Source organism: Brienomyrus brachyistius, chromosome 19, assembly GCF_023856365.1.
Source record: "Brienomyrus brachyistius isolate T26 chromosome 19, BBRACH_0.4, whole genome shotgun sequence".
Lineage (NCBI taxonomy): Eukaryota > Metazoa > Chordata > Actinopteri > Osteoglossiformes > Mormyridae > Brienomyrus > Brienomyrus brachyistius.
Window position 1 is genome coordinate 7,142,194 of NC_064551.1, and position 18,470 is coordinate 7,160,663.

Genomic DNA, 18,470 nt, shown 5'->3' on the forward strand with positions numbered 1-18,470 from the left:
GTTTAATAACCTAATCAGAGCAAACAAAAACCAAAATGACAAAGCAGAGGGACAGAGGTAGCATCTTTCTGCTTGTCATACACACCCTTCCAAGGGAGCTCATGTCCTTTTCAGGGGAACCGGAAATCGACCCCTTAGCTCCCCCATAATTCAAACCATGTATATCATGAATATGCACTGTGTCTGTGTATATATGCTGCCAATATATATACTAAAAGTCTACAAAATGTAATAAATGCCCCAAAATCCTTGCCATAAATATCCTTATTAAATTCACTTGTTCAACAAGATTCTCCTCCATCCGTATAAGTGTGACAGCTTATGAATTGTTCGCTCTTTACTACAACTGACTCATGATGGAAGTTTTTTACAGGTATTCACCCGATTTGGCGTCGCTCAGTCACTGCTGGCCTCCTCCTTTACGGTGTGATACGTGTAGGACCCAAATGCGTCCCTGGTAGTATCTATTACATTTGAAATTACTTCTCAGCTTTCACATCTTCCATTTGAATTGATTCATTTTCAGTCTAATTCGACAAAAACATTCCCCTCCATCCTTACCAGTGTGAACATCTAAATAAATTGTTGCTGTTTCTTACAACTGACTCAAGATGGAAATATTTTGCAGGTATTCGCAGGCTGTGGCAAGGCACAGAACTCCGTTGCATCTCCTTTTTCCGTTACATCTGCAGCAGAAAACTCTTCTTTCCAGGTAAGCTGTCTCGTGGTTGTCAGGTTTGACGTCTTCTGTCTGAAATGATTTATTTTCAGTTAAATCCAACAAAAAGTTTAGTGAACCTGCTCGTCAAATTAAATTCCAAATCTGACCATCATGTCACATCATGATTAATTTTAATAATGTTCCCGTTCCTTCATAGCATCTTGTTCGAGGTGAAAAAACACCCATCCTGTTCATGACAATTCTAACTCATTTTGGAAAACTGTTTCTCTTCCCCAGTAAAAGTCCACATGCTGCTTGCTGGAGAAACTTTTCAGGCCCATGAAAGCTTCATGCAAAAGCTGAAGCTACAGATAGAGCTCTGCAGTGCAGAGAGCAGCAGCGTCATCCTGGTCTTCTGTCCTGTTGTTTCTCGGATTGGGACAGACATGGAGGCAGCCATGGCCAGAGTTCCAGGTGAGCGAGGAATCATTCTCTGCTGTATGTCACCTGGGATCTGACAAACAAGCAAAATAACTACAACTAACAGATATTGTGCAGTCTGTCTCTTCAAAGAAGCAGCTTTGGTTTAAAAGAAATTTCCCTGTGAAAGTTAATTCAGCTCAACAATCCATCCATATCTGCCAAGTCCTCAGTTTTTACAATGAACATGACAGTCACTCAAGGCTGTAAAATGATTCCTGTGAATTTATAGATATTTGGCTCCTGATTCTGTTTTGAAAAACAAGATACGAGTCATTTGTAGGTAAAATAATGTTAGGTGCTGTTTTGTAAGTAGCAGTGACTAAAACACTGCACAAATTTATGCAGTGTCTAATCTGATCTTACTTACCACAAGTCTTACTTAAGTCTTACTGCCACAGGTTAGAATATGTGTACTGTACAGTATCTGCTTAGTTCAGAGGACCTTGGCCTTCTTAACATTTCCATCCATCCATCCATCATAGACCACTTGTCCTGTACAACATTGTGGTAAGCCTACACTAGAAGCACTGAGCATGATGGGATTGTAGTCCATCAGAAAGACGACATTCACTATCTATTGGCAATTTAGAGAGATCAGTTAGCTTAACTACGGGTTTTTGTTTTGGGGGAAGAAACCCTTATGAACCTGCAAACACACAGAATGAGGGGCAGGAAACAATCTCTAGAGGTATGAGGATATGTTGGTCCACCGGTAACATTTTCATACAGCACATACTATTAAAACACCACATATGTAAAACATCTAAATATACAATTTTATCAAGAGATCTGGAAAACCTGTTTGTTTCTTTTCTTTCACAGAAGACAAACCTGTCATCCTGGTGTTCATGCACCACTGTCACGACCCCAGTCACATGACCAACATCACAGTGCAACCGTCCAGGAGCAACATAGTGATAGTCGTCCACTGTGCCTTCCATCAACATGAAGGGCTGCTGAGATGCGATGAAAACAATAAGGCAGTTTACATGGTGTGTTCAGAGCTGAAGAAACACCAGTGAAGAAAACCGTGAGGACATACTACAGGGAAATACAGATTAGCACTACTAAATACTGTGCACATAGTTTTGATCTATTATACAAAATTTATATTTGCCCAAGTCATCCACTGCACCTCTTTCAAAAATGAAGGGCTGTTGCAACTCAAAGAAAATAGGCAGGCAGCCACCCAGGTCCTCACGGTGCTGCAGAAGTACCAGCTAAGAAACAGACCATTTACTGGGAAAAGATTTAAATCAGCAAAATCAGTTATTTGCAAGGAATGTGTGTGATTATTCAGCTGAGGAATTTAACTGTGTATCCAATACATTTTGCTTGAGAAATGCCCGCCATATATGCATATACTGTGTACATATGGATATTATATAACTGACCCAATAATAAAAAAGATATATCTAATTGTTAATATTAAAATTCTTTATTGTCATCTCACCATGTAAGGATACATGCAGATTGACATCTTGCAGTCATACATCCAGTGAATAAATGTTAAGATATTTATTATAAACATTAATACAATATATACGCCTGTTTGCATGGATACATTACGGAATGTGTCACTGCAATGAGGTAAGGCTGTCCTATTTCGAAGGCTCCTTTAAATGCTGCCTTTAAACGCATCCACCTTTCCCCAAGTCTCGCGATCCTTGATCCATCTCCGCTCAACATGTCCCAAAATTCATTGCACAGAGGTTAAGTAGGTGCGTCCTGCCAAGGTTATAGGAGTGGCACTCCATGACTCAAGGGTTAGGATGGGAACAGCGGGTGACACATATAGGAAATTATCCATAGCCCAGACCATCCCTTTATGGCAACGCTTCCTGTTTGAAGGCTATGCCTTCGTAGATCGCATCAGCATTCAGCAACTGAATCCAGACACAGCCGATATGTGTATGTAACCGTGCTTGTGTTCTTGTGAACCCGTTTCACGTCATCATCCATTGCTAAGGACCAGTTCTAATACTCAAAAACAGAAGTACAGAGAACATTAAAAATCCTCAGATGTCATTCTTGGCCCGTCCCAAGTATCAAAGACACACTGGGTGCCTCCTTGATAGATGAGACAAATACCATAATTCGTTGAGCCTCAAGCTTGTTCTTGAGAGGCAAGGTAGCAAGACCAGTCTTACCAGGACTACAAGTTTGATCTTTACATTCTTGGCTTGAGAAATACCCAAGGATTGTGCTGGAGAAGAGCTATATACAATCCAAACATAGGGAAACACCCAGTGGGTTTCAGCAACGCTTTGAACAATCTAGAATACAATTCCCAAGCATATGCAGTGGATTCGATAGTAGTGCCTGTTCCTTGAAGATGAGCTGTGTGCATCTGTGCCGTACCTGATGTAGCTGCGGGAAATTAGGATATTTATTCTGTTAAAAACATCTCGCAGTGCAGAGGCATGGTGAAGCTCTGTTTCTGGAAGGCAGCAGCCCAGCTAAATCATCCACCCATAGTGGACGAAGCGTTGGTCATTTGCAGTGGTGCTCAGAGGGTAACTGGATGGTGTGGTTAGGCGCAGTTGGAAAGGTTGTGTCCTTTTATGCATTTTCTTGTACCTTAACCCCTGCCAGTTGTAGCCCAGGCCCCTTAGATCATTGTGGTGGAAGGTATTTGATTTAATAATTTTGATGCCATGTTCAGTTGTACAAATCTATCGATGTAACATGTAGGCGTGTATTAATTTTCATTTTAGATTGCGAGTGTAAGGGAATGTGCCGCTTATCTATCTGCAGTGGGTATGTATTATTGCCCTGTGTGCTTAGCAGGTTATCTGGTGGTGCATTTAGAGTTGCCTGTGTCAGCAGTTCGCCTTTTGTGGCTGCTTTGTGGCTGTTGGATTTACTTCGCCTCTAACCAGAGCTATTCGCCTCCCTTTGGATTTTCAAGCTGTGCTCTTAAGCAGTTTTTCTGACAGTGACATTTACTGCATCTGGCAGACGCCCAGTCGGTAAGCCAGACTTACATTAGTGCTTAGGAATCTCATCAGTGAATACATTCTGAAACTGGTTCAATAGAATCCGGCTAAGAATTCTATCACTCTAAAAACCCTGTTGGCTAGTAATATATATACATATATGCATATGGCATGGTGGTGTAGTGGTTAGCACTGTCGCCTCACTCCTCTGGGACCCGGGTTCGAGTTTCTGCCTGAGTCACATGCGTGTGGAGTTTGCATGTTCTCCCCATGTCGTCGTGGGGTTTCCTCCGGGTACTCCGGTTTCCCCCCACGGTCCAAAAACATGCTGAGGCTGATTGGAGTTGCTAAATTGCCCGTAGGTGTGAGAGTGAATGGTGTGTGAGTGTGCCCTGTGATGGGCTGGAACCCCATCCTGGGTTGTTCCCTGCCTTGTGCCCATTGCTTCCGGGATAGAGTGTAGTTGCCGTCGTCTTTTTTTTGTTTGTTTGTTGGTTTATTAATTAGATTTGCCCTTAGCGATATCAGGCTGTACATGTGGAGATCCTGAACTTGGAGATTACCACCCCACACAGACGAGTGGGATTCAAATTCCCTTTGAGCCTTTTGTGTTTTGTTTCTTTTTCTCTGTCATCTTTTGTTTAAATTTTGTTAATTTTGTGTTTATTATATTGTCAAATTGTATCTGTCCTTGATAAATTTTGAAAAATGATAAGATTGTGGCTCTTTGCTTATACGCATGCGCTGACATCATCAGCCTGCGCCGGCAGGCTCGTACCCACACATCTCTTGGTGCAGCAGTTCAAGCAATAACTGCGGGAAAAAAAAGCTAGCTGCCTGACATTTTTTCTCCTTTTCAACCTGCTCATTTACAGCTGATTCACTGTTTGTCGTCCTCCAGAGCAAAGTGCGATACATGTGTGAGCTACTAACGCCTCCATTTTTAATGCCATGAGTCGTCCCGCAGATATGCCGTTTTTTGTTGTGGGTGAAAAACGTGTCAATGTGCGCATGTGTGACGTTTCGGACGACCAATGTGTTCACATTACAGTCAGATACAGGTCACTTATAGTTATGAATGTGAACCGTCAAGATAGACAAATCCGATCTGAGCAAAAAATGAGAATTGAACGATGTGGCTGGCAGTGTGAACGCGGCCTAAACAAGCTAGAAGTATAAAAAGGATAAAATCTTGCTTTTTGCCGTCTGTGCTTCTTTGTGTGGAATAAAAAACACCTACTGGCAGATTGTCTGCTCTTCGATAAGTTGCCAATTGCAACAGATGTACCAAATTCAGTAGTTTCAACGCAAAGAACCTATTTGTGTGTACGAAGTCATCAAAAACCTTCTCTGTACTCAAAATTGTTGAGTAATATGTGTGAAATTTCGGAATTTATGTAAAACACACAATTTACTTGAGTTCAGAAAATGTGTGGGATTACAGTGTAACTGCCATAAGTCGATTCAACGCTCAAAGATCGTATCTGAATGTACAGAGTCATCATAAACCTTCTGCTCCACCACAAAAAATGTATTTATTAAAATTAGTTTTCAGTTTGTAGTCAATTCAACTTGTTGCTTTTTTTTGTTCAGAATCTGTTTAAGGGGAATTTTAAGGAAAAAATAGAAGCTTCAAGTGATAATTATTGATATCAACTGATATGAAAAAAAATATATTGAGATAAAATATTTTGCAATACCCGCTCAGCCAAATGAGGCCCCCCCACCCCCAGGTGAAATTTACTGCATCATTAGGCATTGACTAGACATCTATCATGACATTTAAATCAATGAACCGGTTTGCTGTGCATATTAATACGTTTATTATCTTTCAGTGTTGAAGTTTTCAGTTACATACAGTACAACACAATTAACATCTGTCTAATGTGAACCATAATCTGTTACTTAGATGGTTTATCTATCTACACAGCACAGTTAAATTGCCCAGCTGAATAATCACACAATTTCTTTGAAATTAACTGATTATACTGATTTAGATATCTCCTCTGTGGAGGGTCCGTTTCCTTGCTGGTATTTCTGCAACATCATACGGACCTCAGAGACTGCCTGATTGTTTTCGCTGCATTGCAGCAGCCCACCGTATTCGAGAAAGGCACAGTGGACGACTTGCACTATGTTGCCCCTGGATGGTTGCACTGTGATGTTGGTCATGTCACTGGGTTTGTGACAGTGGTGCATGAACACCCGGATGACAGGTTTTTTTACTGTGGAAGGAAGAAAGCAAACAGGTCAGTATGTGCACTGATAGATGCTGTTGCTTCCTCTCTATAGGTTATTGCATATTTTATGACGGGTTTGAAAAGAAAAAAAATTGCAGGGGAATGAGAAATATCATTGACTGTCTGGTGAAGGAAGGTACTGCTGGAATCTCAATAACATGACAACATTTTCTACTGTATATTTAGATATTTTATATATGTCTGAAGGATTAAAAAGTATTTATTGTATCAAAAAGGTGATGGGGGCACAGGGGCTCAGTGAGTACCGACACATCGTCACACCTCCAGTGTTTGCTTCCTGCCCCTCAATCTGTGAGCTTGCATGTTCTCCTCATGTTCCTCAGGGTGTCCTCCCCCCAGAACAAAACCCCGCAGTAAAGCTGACTGATCTCTCTAAATTGCAGATATATGGTGAATGTGGCCCCTCTGATCGACTGCAATCCCATCATGCCCTCAATCCTGTACATTTTTTTTTTTGTCAAAGATGGATGGATGGAAATATCATAAATTCAAGGTCCTTTGAAGTAAGGAGATACACTACAGGTGCTACAATACAGAGTCCAACTGAACCTGTCAGTAAGAGACTTGGAAATATTGTGGTTCAGGTTTAAATTTGTGCAATGTTTTAGAATCACTACTACTAATAAAACAGCACTGACCATTACTTTATTTCACCTACAAATGAATTTATCTTGTTTTTCAAAACAAATATCATTGTAAAAACTCAGGACTTGGCAGATATGGATGGATTGTTGAGCTGAATTAACTTTCACAGGGAAATTTCTTTTAAATCAAAGCTGCTTCTCTGAAGAGACAGACTGCACAATATCTGTTGTAGTTATTTTGCTTGTTTGTCAGATCCCAGGTGACATACAGCAGAGACTGACTCCTGACTCACCTGTAACTCTGTCCATGGCTGCCTCCATGTCTGTCCCAATCCGAGAAACAACAGGACAGAAGAGCAGGATGACGTTGCTGCTCTCTGCACTGCAGAGCTCTATCTGCAGCTTCAGCTTTTGTATGAAGGTTTCATGGGCCTGAAAAGTTTCTCCAGCAACCAGCACATGTACTTTTACTGGGGAAGAGAAACAGTTTTCCAAAATGAGTTACAATTGTCATGAACAGGATGATTAATTTTCACCTCGGAAGAAATACTACGTAGCAATAGCTAGTTAGTTAATTCACTTTATTAAAGACACAAAAGCAGGTCCACAGCAAGGATAATAAATAATAAATACAGGCTTACATGTAGGCTAAAACGCCAATAGTTCCACAAAGCAGAATAAAACCAAATGTAACTCAGTGTGGGGTTTGTTAAAGACAAGATCATGCTGTTCTTAAGGTCCATTATCCAATACAGCATAACTTGTGGGGACACCAACACTAACAAACAATAAACCTGCACTGCACCCTCTTGGCATTTTAAGCATCAACCTCATTCCATCATTGTACGCCGCAGTGAGTTTCCACATGCTGCTTCGGTTACAGCGCTTCCATAGATGGGCAGTGTACATAAGGGTACAATATGCTTTAAGAAGTGCAGTTTTCACAGCAACAGAACACATCCCTAACTTGCGTATCAGCATGTTAGCTTGTGCATACAAAAAGCGGCACTGTCTGTACTGTATATGTCCACATCATCAGTCAGATCGTCAGATATGTATTGTCCCAAGAACTTAGCATTGTAAGTGATGTCAAACTCTGAGTCTTACTGAGAACAGACCCTCAATAGCTGTTGAAGGCCAGCACTGTATGGGCAGAAGATCACTAAATCATCTGCATGCATCAAGTGGTTGATTATAGTCCCACCGACTACACATCCTGTTCCACAATCACTTAGGCGTTTTGACAAATCGTCCATGTAAACACTGAAAAGCAGAGGAGACAGAATACTTCCTTGTCTAACTCCATTACAGACATTAAAAGGGATAAGTTTAGCTTGTAAATTAAGTTAGTTTGAAAATGCAGGGGCATTTTACTTTTTGCTGGTTTAGATGACAAACCTGAGAGAAGTGGGGAGGAATTCCAGTTGAAATAGATTGTGCGCACAATGAACGGACACACAAGGATGAGGCAGCCACATATTATGACACGCCAATCCCAGAGAGAAACATCTGCAAAATAGGCCCATTGTGAGTCAGTTGTAGTAAACAGCCAAGTTTATTTAAGCATCCATGTTGGAAAGTATACAGGAGAATAATTTTGATGAATCAGACTGAAAATGAAGACGTCAAACTTCAAAAGTAATTCCAAATGTAACTGATACTTGCCATATATGTAGAGGGTTCCCAATAGGCCTGACAGACAAATGCAACCTGTAAAAGATTTCTATCATGAGCCAGTTGAATTAAACAGCCAACAATTTATCTAAATCTAAGTTATCAAAGTGAATCATTTCAAATATTTCTCTAAAATTTTCTCTAAATGCACTGATCCCCCCCCCCCCAAAAAAGTAGATTTTTCTGAAGTCCATCGTGTACTGCGGAAGACTTACCATAAATTACGTAATTGACGTTAGTCAAATTGGTCTGAAATATCGAAAATGAAACTTTATGCAGTGATAAGGAACATTAACATATAGCACATATTTCTTCAAATAGTCATGAAAACAAAATTACATTTTAAAACAAAAAACGTAGATGTCTGTGGCTTTTTATGTTATTATGTAGTAGTTTAAAACGATATCTATACAGCGGTGTTGGTAGACTACAAGTCGTAATGCATTGTACACTGATTGAGTACGGTACAATGCAACAAACATCGGGTTTTGTTGCGATTTTAATCGCATTTAAGTTTAGGGTTCAAAACGACGTAATTACCGAATAACTATAGGCCACTAGCTGTCATTTCTTAAATCTACAATTTTAGTTATATTTTTAGTTATAGTTATATTACAGCAGCTCAATACGGTTTCTTGAATATATGATTGATTACTGGCGTTTCTTACCTTGTTATTCATGATTATTTTATATTTATTGGCCGTTGTTTCCTTACGCGTCGAGAGATCGTTCCTCCAGTATGAATGAAAGCGAAAGTTAAAAAATAGAAAGGGACTGTTTTTCGGGGCGGTGTTGTGCCCTAAACTGCCCCCCCTGCCACGGATTGCCTCCCCTGACGTCGTCGCTCAATTTAAAGGCAACGTCGCTTCTCCAGCGCAGCAGAAGCGAACGCTCGCTGTAAATTCATTTTCTTGCCCTAAACCGACTGAAAAAACTCAAAGTAGTTGTTTATTATGCTTTTTTACATTCGAACCTTAAGTTATCATTCACAACCTCCTGTGATTCGTCACAAAAATAACGGTAACTTTTTCATTAAAACGCTACAGAAATGCTTTTCTCCTCGACAATGCTCGTCTGTGCAAATACAGTCGCTTTCAGCCGCAAGAAGGGACTGATTTAGTTGAAAGATATTTTTGATACTTTGTTGAATCCATTCTGCTGAAAAATTTTATCTATTTGGTAGTCGTATAATATAATACGGCGTTTAACTTCATCCTCAGCACCGTCACGCTTGGAAATGATCTGACGTCGATCCACAGACGAAAAGTCACCAAAATTTCACCACTAACTCTAAACCCCGTGTGTGCAATACAGCCAACAAGTCGTATTGCAAGTAGACCAGCCATAAGGAAAAGACCTTATTTGTGCTGTATAAACTACTTTGGGTTGAGCCATAAGGAGGGTGGCATGGTGATGCAGTGTTGCCTCACACCTCTGGGGTCCAGGTTCGAGTCTCTGCGTGGGTCACGTGTGTGTGGAGTTTGCATGTTCTCCCCATGTCGTCGTGGGGTTTCCTCACGACGGTTTGGGCTGGGCTCCCCCCCACAGTCCAAAAACATGCTGTTGCTAATTGGTGAAATTGCCCGTAGGCCTGTCAAGATGGTTCCGGAAATAGAATTGTTAATTTTGTTGGGAAAGTGCTTTATAAACACTTTCATTTGCATCCCGGTCTCCCTTCACCTGTGCGTGTGCTTCCTGTGTCACAGCCTGAACTTCATGGCCTGTTTTTTTCAACAATGAATCTAATTGAATTGGGGAGTTTGTTGCCCCAAATCCATGCAATCTGTTTTCACATGACTAAGAACTAGTAAAAATAGTTGTTAGATCTCTTTATTTGTGATTTTTATATCTGCTACATATTTATTATGTGTTTATTTCTTCCATATACGGCAATTCATTCCCAGTCAAAATGTGGTGTGTACACAGGTAACATCAGAATCAATCACATACAGACTGATGATTAGTGATTAAATTGATTAAAATCTGCCCACCTCCTTATCATCTTTAACTGCAATTAAATCCATATCAACTTTACAATTGCATTCAGGCTTCAGATATTGGGCTAAGCTTATATTCACCAGTTAATAGATTTAAATAACATCAAGTCATTTGCCCAGATCAAAGAAGAATTTGGACTTCCAAATGCTGATTTCTTTTAGTATATATCATTAGGACAAGTGATTAATAAGCATGAAGAAACTAATAAAATCTGCTCTCCTGATCTCCATCTGCAAAAGAACAATATTTTACGGGTACTGAACTTGGCAGATCAGTGGGAAAGGTAATTTCCAGTTTTTAGAATAATCTCAGATATATGGAACAGAATGATTCCCTGCACTGTAAAATAAAATGCAAATCTGAGCTTTAGCAAGACATCTCTGTAGAGACAAGGGAAGAAATTTGCTAGGAGGCACATCTAGTGATCTGTTCTAATAGTTGGAGAGAATTTAAGTGGAAAATGATTTAATATTTTAGGACACCAGATATAAGTGAAGACTGGGTCCTCCTCTACTTGTGAATTCACTAACGATGCTGGAGGAACTGAGGAGAAACTGACTCAAACTTTGTCCACAGGTTTTGGTCATGCAAGAAGTAGAGGGATTATAGGGATGAGGTTCATAAAACTATTAGTCTTATTTTTAAAACTCAAATTCCGCCAGGCTCACTGGCTGCACTACTGGGAGCTGTTCCAGAGGAATTTAAAAGTAGAAAGCAAGCAGGGGACAGCTAATTCAGTGCCCGGGGAGCAGTGCTTGGGTGCAGTACGTTGCTCAGAGTACCTCAGTGGTATCTTGTGGGTCAAGGATTCAAACCTGCAACCGTTCAATTACAAGCGTGCTTCCTTAACCATTAAGCCACCACTGCCATAATGGTATTGTAAGAGTATTTCATGTACTATTTAGTATTTAGTTAGTTATGTATTGTATTTGTATATGTGGCTGTTTGTGATTCTATGTTTGATTTAGATTATTTTGTGCTGTCTGTGATCAATAAGCAATTAGATAAAAAAAAAAAAAATTATTTGTATCAATACTAATTTTCACTGCAGGAGGTCTGTTTCATCACTAGTATTTTTTCAGCATCGAGTACACATCAGCGACCGCCTGCTCATTCTCCTGGCATCGCAGCAGCCCTTTAGTTTCATGATAGGCGCAGTGGACGACTTGCACTATGTTGCTCCTGGACGGTTGCACTGCGATATCAGTCATGTGACTGGGGTTGTGACAGTGGTGCATGAACACCAGGATGACAGGTTTGTCTTCTGTGGAAGAGAGAAACCAAACAGGTTAGAGTGGGCACTGATAGATACCCCCTCCCCCCATCATTTACTTCACATCTTAAATTGGGCGAGTAAAATAAAGGGGTGGGGGGATCGACTACCCCCATCATTGATGGTGTGGAAAAGGAAGCGAATGCTGGCATCCAATCCTAGGTATCCTGTGACTGAGATGTGTTTCCTAGGATAGAGTCTAGGTCATGGCAATATGGGAAGAAATGTTTATAAATGAAATATAATGTCACAGGCCTGTGTTTTTCATACATAAAACATGACCAGTGAAAGACATTCATCAGTTTTCTGTACTGTGTCCGTTATATAGTCATAACCCATTGCAGGGCGCATACACCATTCACACATAACTCAAATTCACCTGGCGCCTGGGCTGTAGGGGGAAACCCCATAATGAGGACAAGCACACTGCATAGACAGGGGGACCAAACAGAATCTCAAACCCAGGTCCCACAGGTGAAAGACAACATGGCTGATCACTGTACGACCATGCCACCCCAGAGAAACAGAGTTAAGCCTGACGTCTTTGTCTGTGTCTGTTATATAGTTATATAATTCTTTTTTTATGTCTCATATATATAAATAATTTTCCACATCACCTGCCAGTCAAAAGACAATGATCTGTAACAAACCAAAAGTCTGGAAATGTGAGTGACTGACAGGAAATTTTCGAAAAATATTTGACAGATATGGATGGACTGTTGATCTTTGTTCACTTTCACATGATAACTTATTAAAAGTGGCTAAATAAATGACAGCTTCCTCTGTGAAGAGATGAATTACATAATACCTGTTTGCTGTGTCTTGGTTGGATTTCAGTACAAAGGTGACAAACAGCAGAGACTGAATCCTGACTCACCTGTAACTCTGGCCATGGCTGCCTCCATGTCTGTCTTAACATGAGAAACGACAGGACAGAAGAGCAGGATGACGTTGCTGTTCTCTACACTGCAGAGCTTTATCCGCAGCTTCAGCTTTTCAATGAAGGTCTCATGAGTATTGAAAATTTCTCCGGTAACCAGCATGTGGACCTTTACTGTGAAGAGGAACAGAATTTTAAGATGTTAAAAATTTAAAAAAAGTATTTTGTTTGCACAATCTGTACTGTCTTTCGACCTCTCTTTTGCATTATCTATACATTCCTTGGCAAAAAGAAAAATTGGCCAAAGCTTAATATTGTGAACTTTGGGTTTGGCCCATTTTTTGCCCAGGAGTGACCGGTTTGTCTGAGTTCCTGCTGCTGTACACACCAGAGTTTCCCCCTCCGGTCAATAAATCTTATATGTAATCCTTAAAGGAATTACAACTGTCATGTACAGGAAGAATACTTGGAAACTTTCAACAGAGTTGAAACTTCAGAGGAACTGGACAGCTTAAGAAAAAAGGTATAATTCAGCTTCTTTGGGTTTGGGGTTAACCAGCAGAATACTCCATATGAAAGAATCGCTGAAATTTCTGTTAAATTTTTGCCATTATGAGTCAGCTGTAGCACAGAGGCAACACGTTATTTAGACAATCGCACTGGAAGTGATGGGGAATAATGTGGTCAAACTAGGACGTTTTACAAGCACATATGCAAAGAGGATTCGAATTCAGCCAAAGAGCAGTGACTTCTAGTGGCCACACTATACCTGAAAATAGATTTTTGTAGAACTATTCTCTCTGCCTAACACTGGCCACATTAACCTCCTGGCAGTGGGCCAGTGGCCAGAATGCAGTGCCATCACTGCTTCCAGCAGTAAAGCAGGATTGCCGTATCTACCCCTGCAGTCTGAATTCAATGTTTTCCGACTAACAGGAATTATAAGTTATAAAAAACAAAGTGCTACATTTCTTCCATACTGCAGCATGGACTTCCACTGCCAGTGCATATTTTAGGATGAACAGATATAATGCAGTTTGGGTATAGTGTATACATTGTGCTCATGGCCATCTGTCCGCTTATCAGAATGGTCAGCGTCTGTGGGTCTGGGGGGGTCCTGCTGTGAAAAAGTGTAGAATTCACTCTGATCCCTAAACACCCTTTACCTTTTTTAGAGCTTTTGTGCGGCCTTTTGGCATCCTTGGCAGCTACCAACTTCTGCTCCAGACCTGAGTGGGTGCAAACAACATTTGACTGTAGGACCTCCGGAGTATGACCTTCACACAAGACCATTAGATCTGGGTAACAAGATACATAGTAACATCTCTTTGCTGTAGAATTTATTTCAGGTGTTCCTGATTCTGCTGAAACAGTCTCTGTGGAAGTGTATCTAATCGCAGTCCTCGCGGACTCTCAGATACTCCATGTATTTCCTCCCTCCAAGATCCCAACAGGCCTGAACCTGGTATTTGGTGATCTTGATTGGCTAGGAGAAGAGATAAAGTCACTCAAGCCACAAGACACCCTTTTCCCCCTAGAGGGGCCAGTGGAAAGTTCCAATGCTGGTACAAACACCCTCTGATGCAATTCTCTCTCCTCATCTGCAGGATCGATGTCCTTCCTAGGAAGCTCACTGTCATTGGTGATGCTTGGCTTTTTGCCATCCTGGACAGACATCTTCTCCTTCATATCCACGTTGGTGGGATCAACATTGGATTGTAGGACCTCCGGAGCATGACCTTCGCACAAGATCATTAGATCAGGGTAAGAACATACATCATAACATCTCCGTGTTGTAGGATCTATTTCATTTTTTCCGGATTCTGACAGAACAGTCCCTATGGCGGTGATTCTTAGTTCAGCCCTCGGGGAACCCAAGCAGTCCACATATTTACTCCCTGTCAGATTCCAACACACCTGAACCTGGTTCATGATTGGCTAGGAGCTGAGAAGGAGTTAAAAATGCCATCTGTCTGCAGGTCCCCAATGACTGAGTTGAGAAACACTGCCCTAACTTATATACTCTCTCTCTCTGGAAATTTCAATTTAATTATACAAGCAAAATTGCAGCAGTTTGAAATATAACTGTTAGTTAAAAAGTCAAAGAATTGATATTTATGATCTGGATACTTGCAATATCTAACTTTTATAAATTTTGCTCATGGTCACCTGTCCCCTGGCTTTAGAGGACACTATCTGTCTGCATGTAGTGTTTACTGAGGCCCCAGGACACTCTTTACCTCCAGAGAGGCCAGTGGAATGTTCCAGTGCTGGTACAAACACCCTCTGATGCAATTCTCTCTCCTCGTCTGCAGGATCTTCCTTCCTAGGAAGCTCACTGTCGTTGGTGATGCTTGGCTTTTTGCCATCCTGGGCAGCCATCTTCTCCTTCATATCCATGTTGGTGGGATCCACATTGGACTGTAGGACCTCTGGAGCATGACCTTCACACAAGATCATTAGATCTGGATGAGAACATACATCATAACATTCCTGTTTTGTAGGTTTTATTTAACTTTTTCCGGATTCTGCCAAAAATCTTTGTATACATTGTGCTTGTAGCCACCTGTCTACTGCCCAGTGTCTGTTCGCATGTAAAGTCACTCAAGCCACAAGACATTCTTTACCTCCAGAGGGGCCAGTGGAATGTTCCATTACTGGTACAAACACCCTCTGATGCAATTCTCTCTCCTCATCTGCAGGATCAATGTCCTTCCTAGGAAGCTCACTGTCGGTGGTGATGCTTGGCTTTTTGTCATCCTGGTCAGTCATCTTCTCTTTCATATCCACGTTGGTGGGATCAACATTGGACTGTAGGACCTCCGGAGGTAAACCTTCACACAAGATCATTAGATCAGGGTAAGAACATACATCATCTGCAGGATCAATGTTCTTCCTAGAAAGCTCACTGTCGGTGGTGATGCTTGGCTTTTTGCCATCCTGGTCAGCCATCGGCTTCTCCTTCATATCCACGTTAGTGGGATCAACATTGGACTGTAGGACCTCCGGAGCTAAACCTTCACACAAGATCATTAGATCAGGGTAAGAACATACATCATCTGCAGGATCAATGTCCTTCCTAGAAAGCTCACTGTCGGTGGTGATGCTTGGCTTTTTGCCATCCTGGTCAGCCATCGGCTTCTCCTTCATATCCACGTTGGTGGGATCAACATTGGACTGTAGGACCTCCGGAGGTAAACCTTCACACAAGATCATTAGATCAGGGTAAGAACATACATCATCTGCAGGATCAATGTTCTTCCTAGAAAGCTCACTGTCGGTGGTGATGCTTGGCTTTTTGCCATCCTGGGCAGCCATCTTCTCCTTCATATCCATGTTGGTGGGATCCACATTGGACTGTAGGACCTCCGGAGGTAAACCTTCACACAAGATCATTAGATCAGGGTAGGAACATACATCATCTGCAGGATCAATGTCCTTCCTAGAAAGCTCACTGTCGGTGGTGATGCTTGGCTTTTTGCCATCCTGGTCAGCCATCGGCTTCTCCTTCATATCCACGTTGGTGGGATCAACATTGGACTGTAGGACCTCCGGAGGTAAACCTTCACACAAGACCATTAGATCAGGGTAAGAACATACATCATAACATCTCTGTGTTGTAGGACCTATTAAATTTTTTCCAGATTCTGCCAGAACAGGTGAAAGATATTAGTACTTATGATTTGTTTATTTGCCATATCTAACATTTATACACATGGTGCTCATGGCCACCAGTCCACTAGCCAGAGAGGCCAGTGTCTGTCTGCATGTAGAGTTCACTCAAGCCCCAAGACACTCTTTACCTCTAGAGAGGACAGTGGAATGTTCCATTACTGGTACAAACACCCTCTGATGCAATTCTCTCTCCTCATCTGCAGGATCAATGTCCTTCCTAGGAAGCTCACTGTCGGTGGTGATGCTTGGCTTTTTGTCATCCTGGGCAGCCATCTTCTCTTTCATATCCACGTTGGTGGGATCAACATTGGACTGTAGGACCTCCAGAGTATGACCTTCCCACAAGACCATTAGATCTGGGTAAGAACATACATTATAACATCTCCGTGTTGTAGTATCTATTTCATTTTTTCCGGATTCTGCCAGAACAGTCCCTATGGCGGTGATTCTTAGTTCAGCCCTCGAGGATCCCAGTCATTCCACATATTTACTCCCTCCCAGATCCCAACAGGACTGAACCAGCGATTTGGTGTTCATGATTGGCTAGGAGCTGAGAAAGAGTTAAAAATGCCAACTGTCTGTGGGTCCCGAGGAACCGGGTAGAGAAATACCACCCTAATTTATACACTCACTCTGTGGAAAGTTCTATTTAATTATACAAAAACAATTGCACCAGTTTCAAATATAACTGTTAATTAAAAAGTCAAAGAATTAATACTTATGATCTGGATACATACAATATCTAACGTTTTTAAATTGTGCTCATGGTCACCTGTCCCCTGGCTTTAGAGGACACTATCTGTCTGCATGTAGAGTTTACTGAGGCCCCAGGACACTCTTTACCTCCAGAGGGGCCAGTGGAATGTTCCAGTGCTGGTACAAACACCCTCTGATGCAATTCTCTCTCCTCATCTGCAGGATCGATGTCCTTCCTAGGAAGCTCACTGTCGTTGGTGATGCTTGGCTTTTTGCCATCCTGGTCAGCCATCGGCTTCTCCTTCATATCCACGTTGGTGGGATCAACATTGGACTGTAGGACCTCCGGAGGTAAACCTTCACACGAGATCATTAAATCAGGGTAACAAGATACATAGTAACATCTCTGTGCTGTAGGTTTTGTTTCACTTGTTCCTAACTCTGCTGAAAAAGTCGCTATGGAAGTGTATCTAATCGCAGTCCTCGCGGACTCTCAGACACTCCATGTATTTCCTCCCTCCAAGATCCCAACAGGCCTGAACCAGGTATTTGGTGATCTTGATTGGCTAGGAGAAGAGATAAAGTCACTCAAGCCACAAGACACCCTTTACCTCCTGAGGGGCCAGTGGAATGTTCCAGTGCTGCTACAAACACCTTCTGATGCAAATCTCTCTCCTCACCTGCATGATAAATGTCCTTCCTAGGAAGCTCACTGTCAGTGGTGAAGCTTGGCTTTTTGCCATCCTGGTCAGCCATCGGCTTCTCCTTCATATCCACGTTGGTGGGATCAACATTGGACTGTAGGACCTCCGGAGGTAAACCTTCACACGAGATCATTAAATCAGGGTAACAAGATACATAGTAACATCTCTGTGCTGTAGGTTTTGTTTCACTTGTTCCTAACTCTGCTGAAAAAGTCGCTATGGAAGTGTATCTAATCGCAGTCCTCGCGGACTCTCAGACACTCCATGTATTTCCTCCCTCCAAGATCCCAACAGGCCTGAACCAGGTATTTGGTGATCTTGATTGGCTAGGAGAAGAGATAAAGTCACTCAAGCCACAAGACACCCTTTACCTCCTGAGGGGCCAGTGGAATGTTCCAGTGCTGCTACAAACACCTTCTGATGCAAATCTCTCTCCTCACCTGCATGATAAATGTCCTTCCTAGGAAGCTCACTGTCAGTGGTGAAGCTTGGCTTTTTGCCATCCTGGTCAGCCATCGGCTTCTCCTTCATATCCACGTTGGTGGGATCAACATTGGACTGTAGGACCTCCGGAGGTAAACCTTCACACAAGACCATTAGATCAGGGTAAGAACATACATCATAACATCTTTGTGTTGTAGG

At 41.7% G+C, this 18,470-nt stretch overlaps 2 protein-coding genes across 2 annotated transcripts in view; both read right to left on the minus strand.

The window, feature by feature from the left end:
- LOC125714596 (uncharacterized) overlaps positions 1-18,470 on the minus strand; it is a 272,791-nt gene that overhangs the window by 13,863 nt on the left and 240,458 nt on the right. The window contains exons 53-65 of the mRNA XM_048985335.1: positions 18,269-18,409; positions 17,805-17,945; positions 17,272-17,481; positions 16,557-16,784; positions 16,209-16,316; positions 16,029-16,133; positions 15,846-15,953; positions 15,663-15,770; positions 15,381-15,587; positions 14,994-15,197; positions 14,388-14,492; positions 13,920-13,982; positions 12,751-12,927 (exon numbers count right to left, since the gene is read on the minus strand). Coding sequence (XP_048841292.1) covers positions 12,751-12,927; positions 13,920-13,982; positions 14,388-14,492; positions 14,994-15,197; positions 15,381-15,587; positions 15,663-15,770; positions 15,846-15,953; positions 16,029-16,133; positions 16,209-16,316; positions 16,557-16,784; positions 17,272-17,481; positions 17,805-17,945; positions 18,269-18,409 — 1,905 coding nt within the window. The remainder of the gene's footprint in view (positions 1-12,750; positions 12,928-13,919; positions 13,983-14,387; positions 14,493-14,993; positions 15,198-15,380; positions 15,588-15,662; positions 15,771-15,845; positions 15,954-16,028; positions 16,134-16,208; positions 16,317-16,556; positions 16,785-17,271; positions 17,482-17,804; positions 17,946-18,268; positions 18,410-18,470) is intronic.
- Positions 5,903-9,418, minus strand: LOC125714603 (uncharacterized). The gene is made up of 6 exons (XM_048985347.1): positions 9,271-9,418; positions 8,818-8,851; positions 8,594-8,638; positions 8,327-8,437; positions 7,222-7,398; positions 5,903-6,308 (listed from the first exon to the last, which is right to left on the minus strand). The coding sequence occupies exons 1-6, from the start codon at positions 9,280-9,282 to the stop codon at positions 6,067-6,069; spliced, it is 621 nt and encodes a 206-aa protein (XP_048841304.1). The 5' UTR covers positions 9,283-9,418; the 3' UTR covers positions 5,903-6,066.

Excerpts from the sequence above, each read along its gene's own strand:
- LOC125714603 (XM_048985347.1), bottom strand. Across the intron at positions 8,639-8,817 it reads CGTCAATTACGTAATTTATG|GTTGCATTTGTCTGTCAGGC; the intron begins GTAAGTCTTCCG and ends AATCTTTTACAG. Across the intron at positions 8,438-8,593 it reads GGGAACCCTCTACATATATG|ATGTTTCTCTCTGGGATTGG; the intron begins GCAAGTATCAGT and ends CCTATTTTGCAG.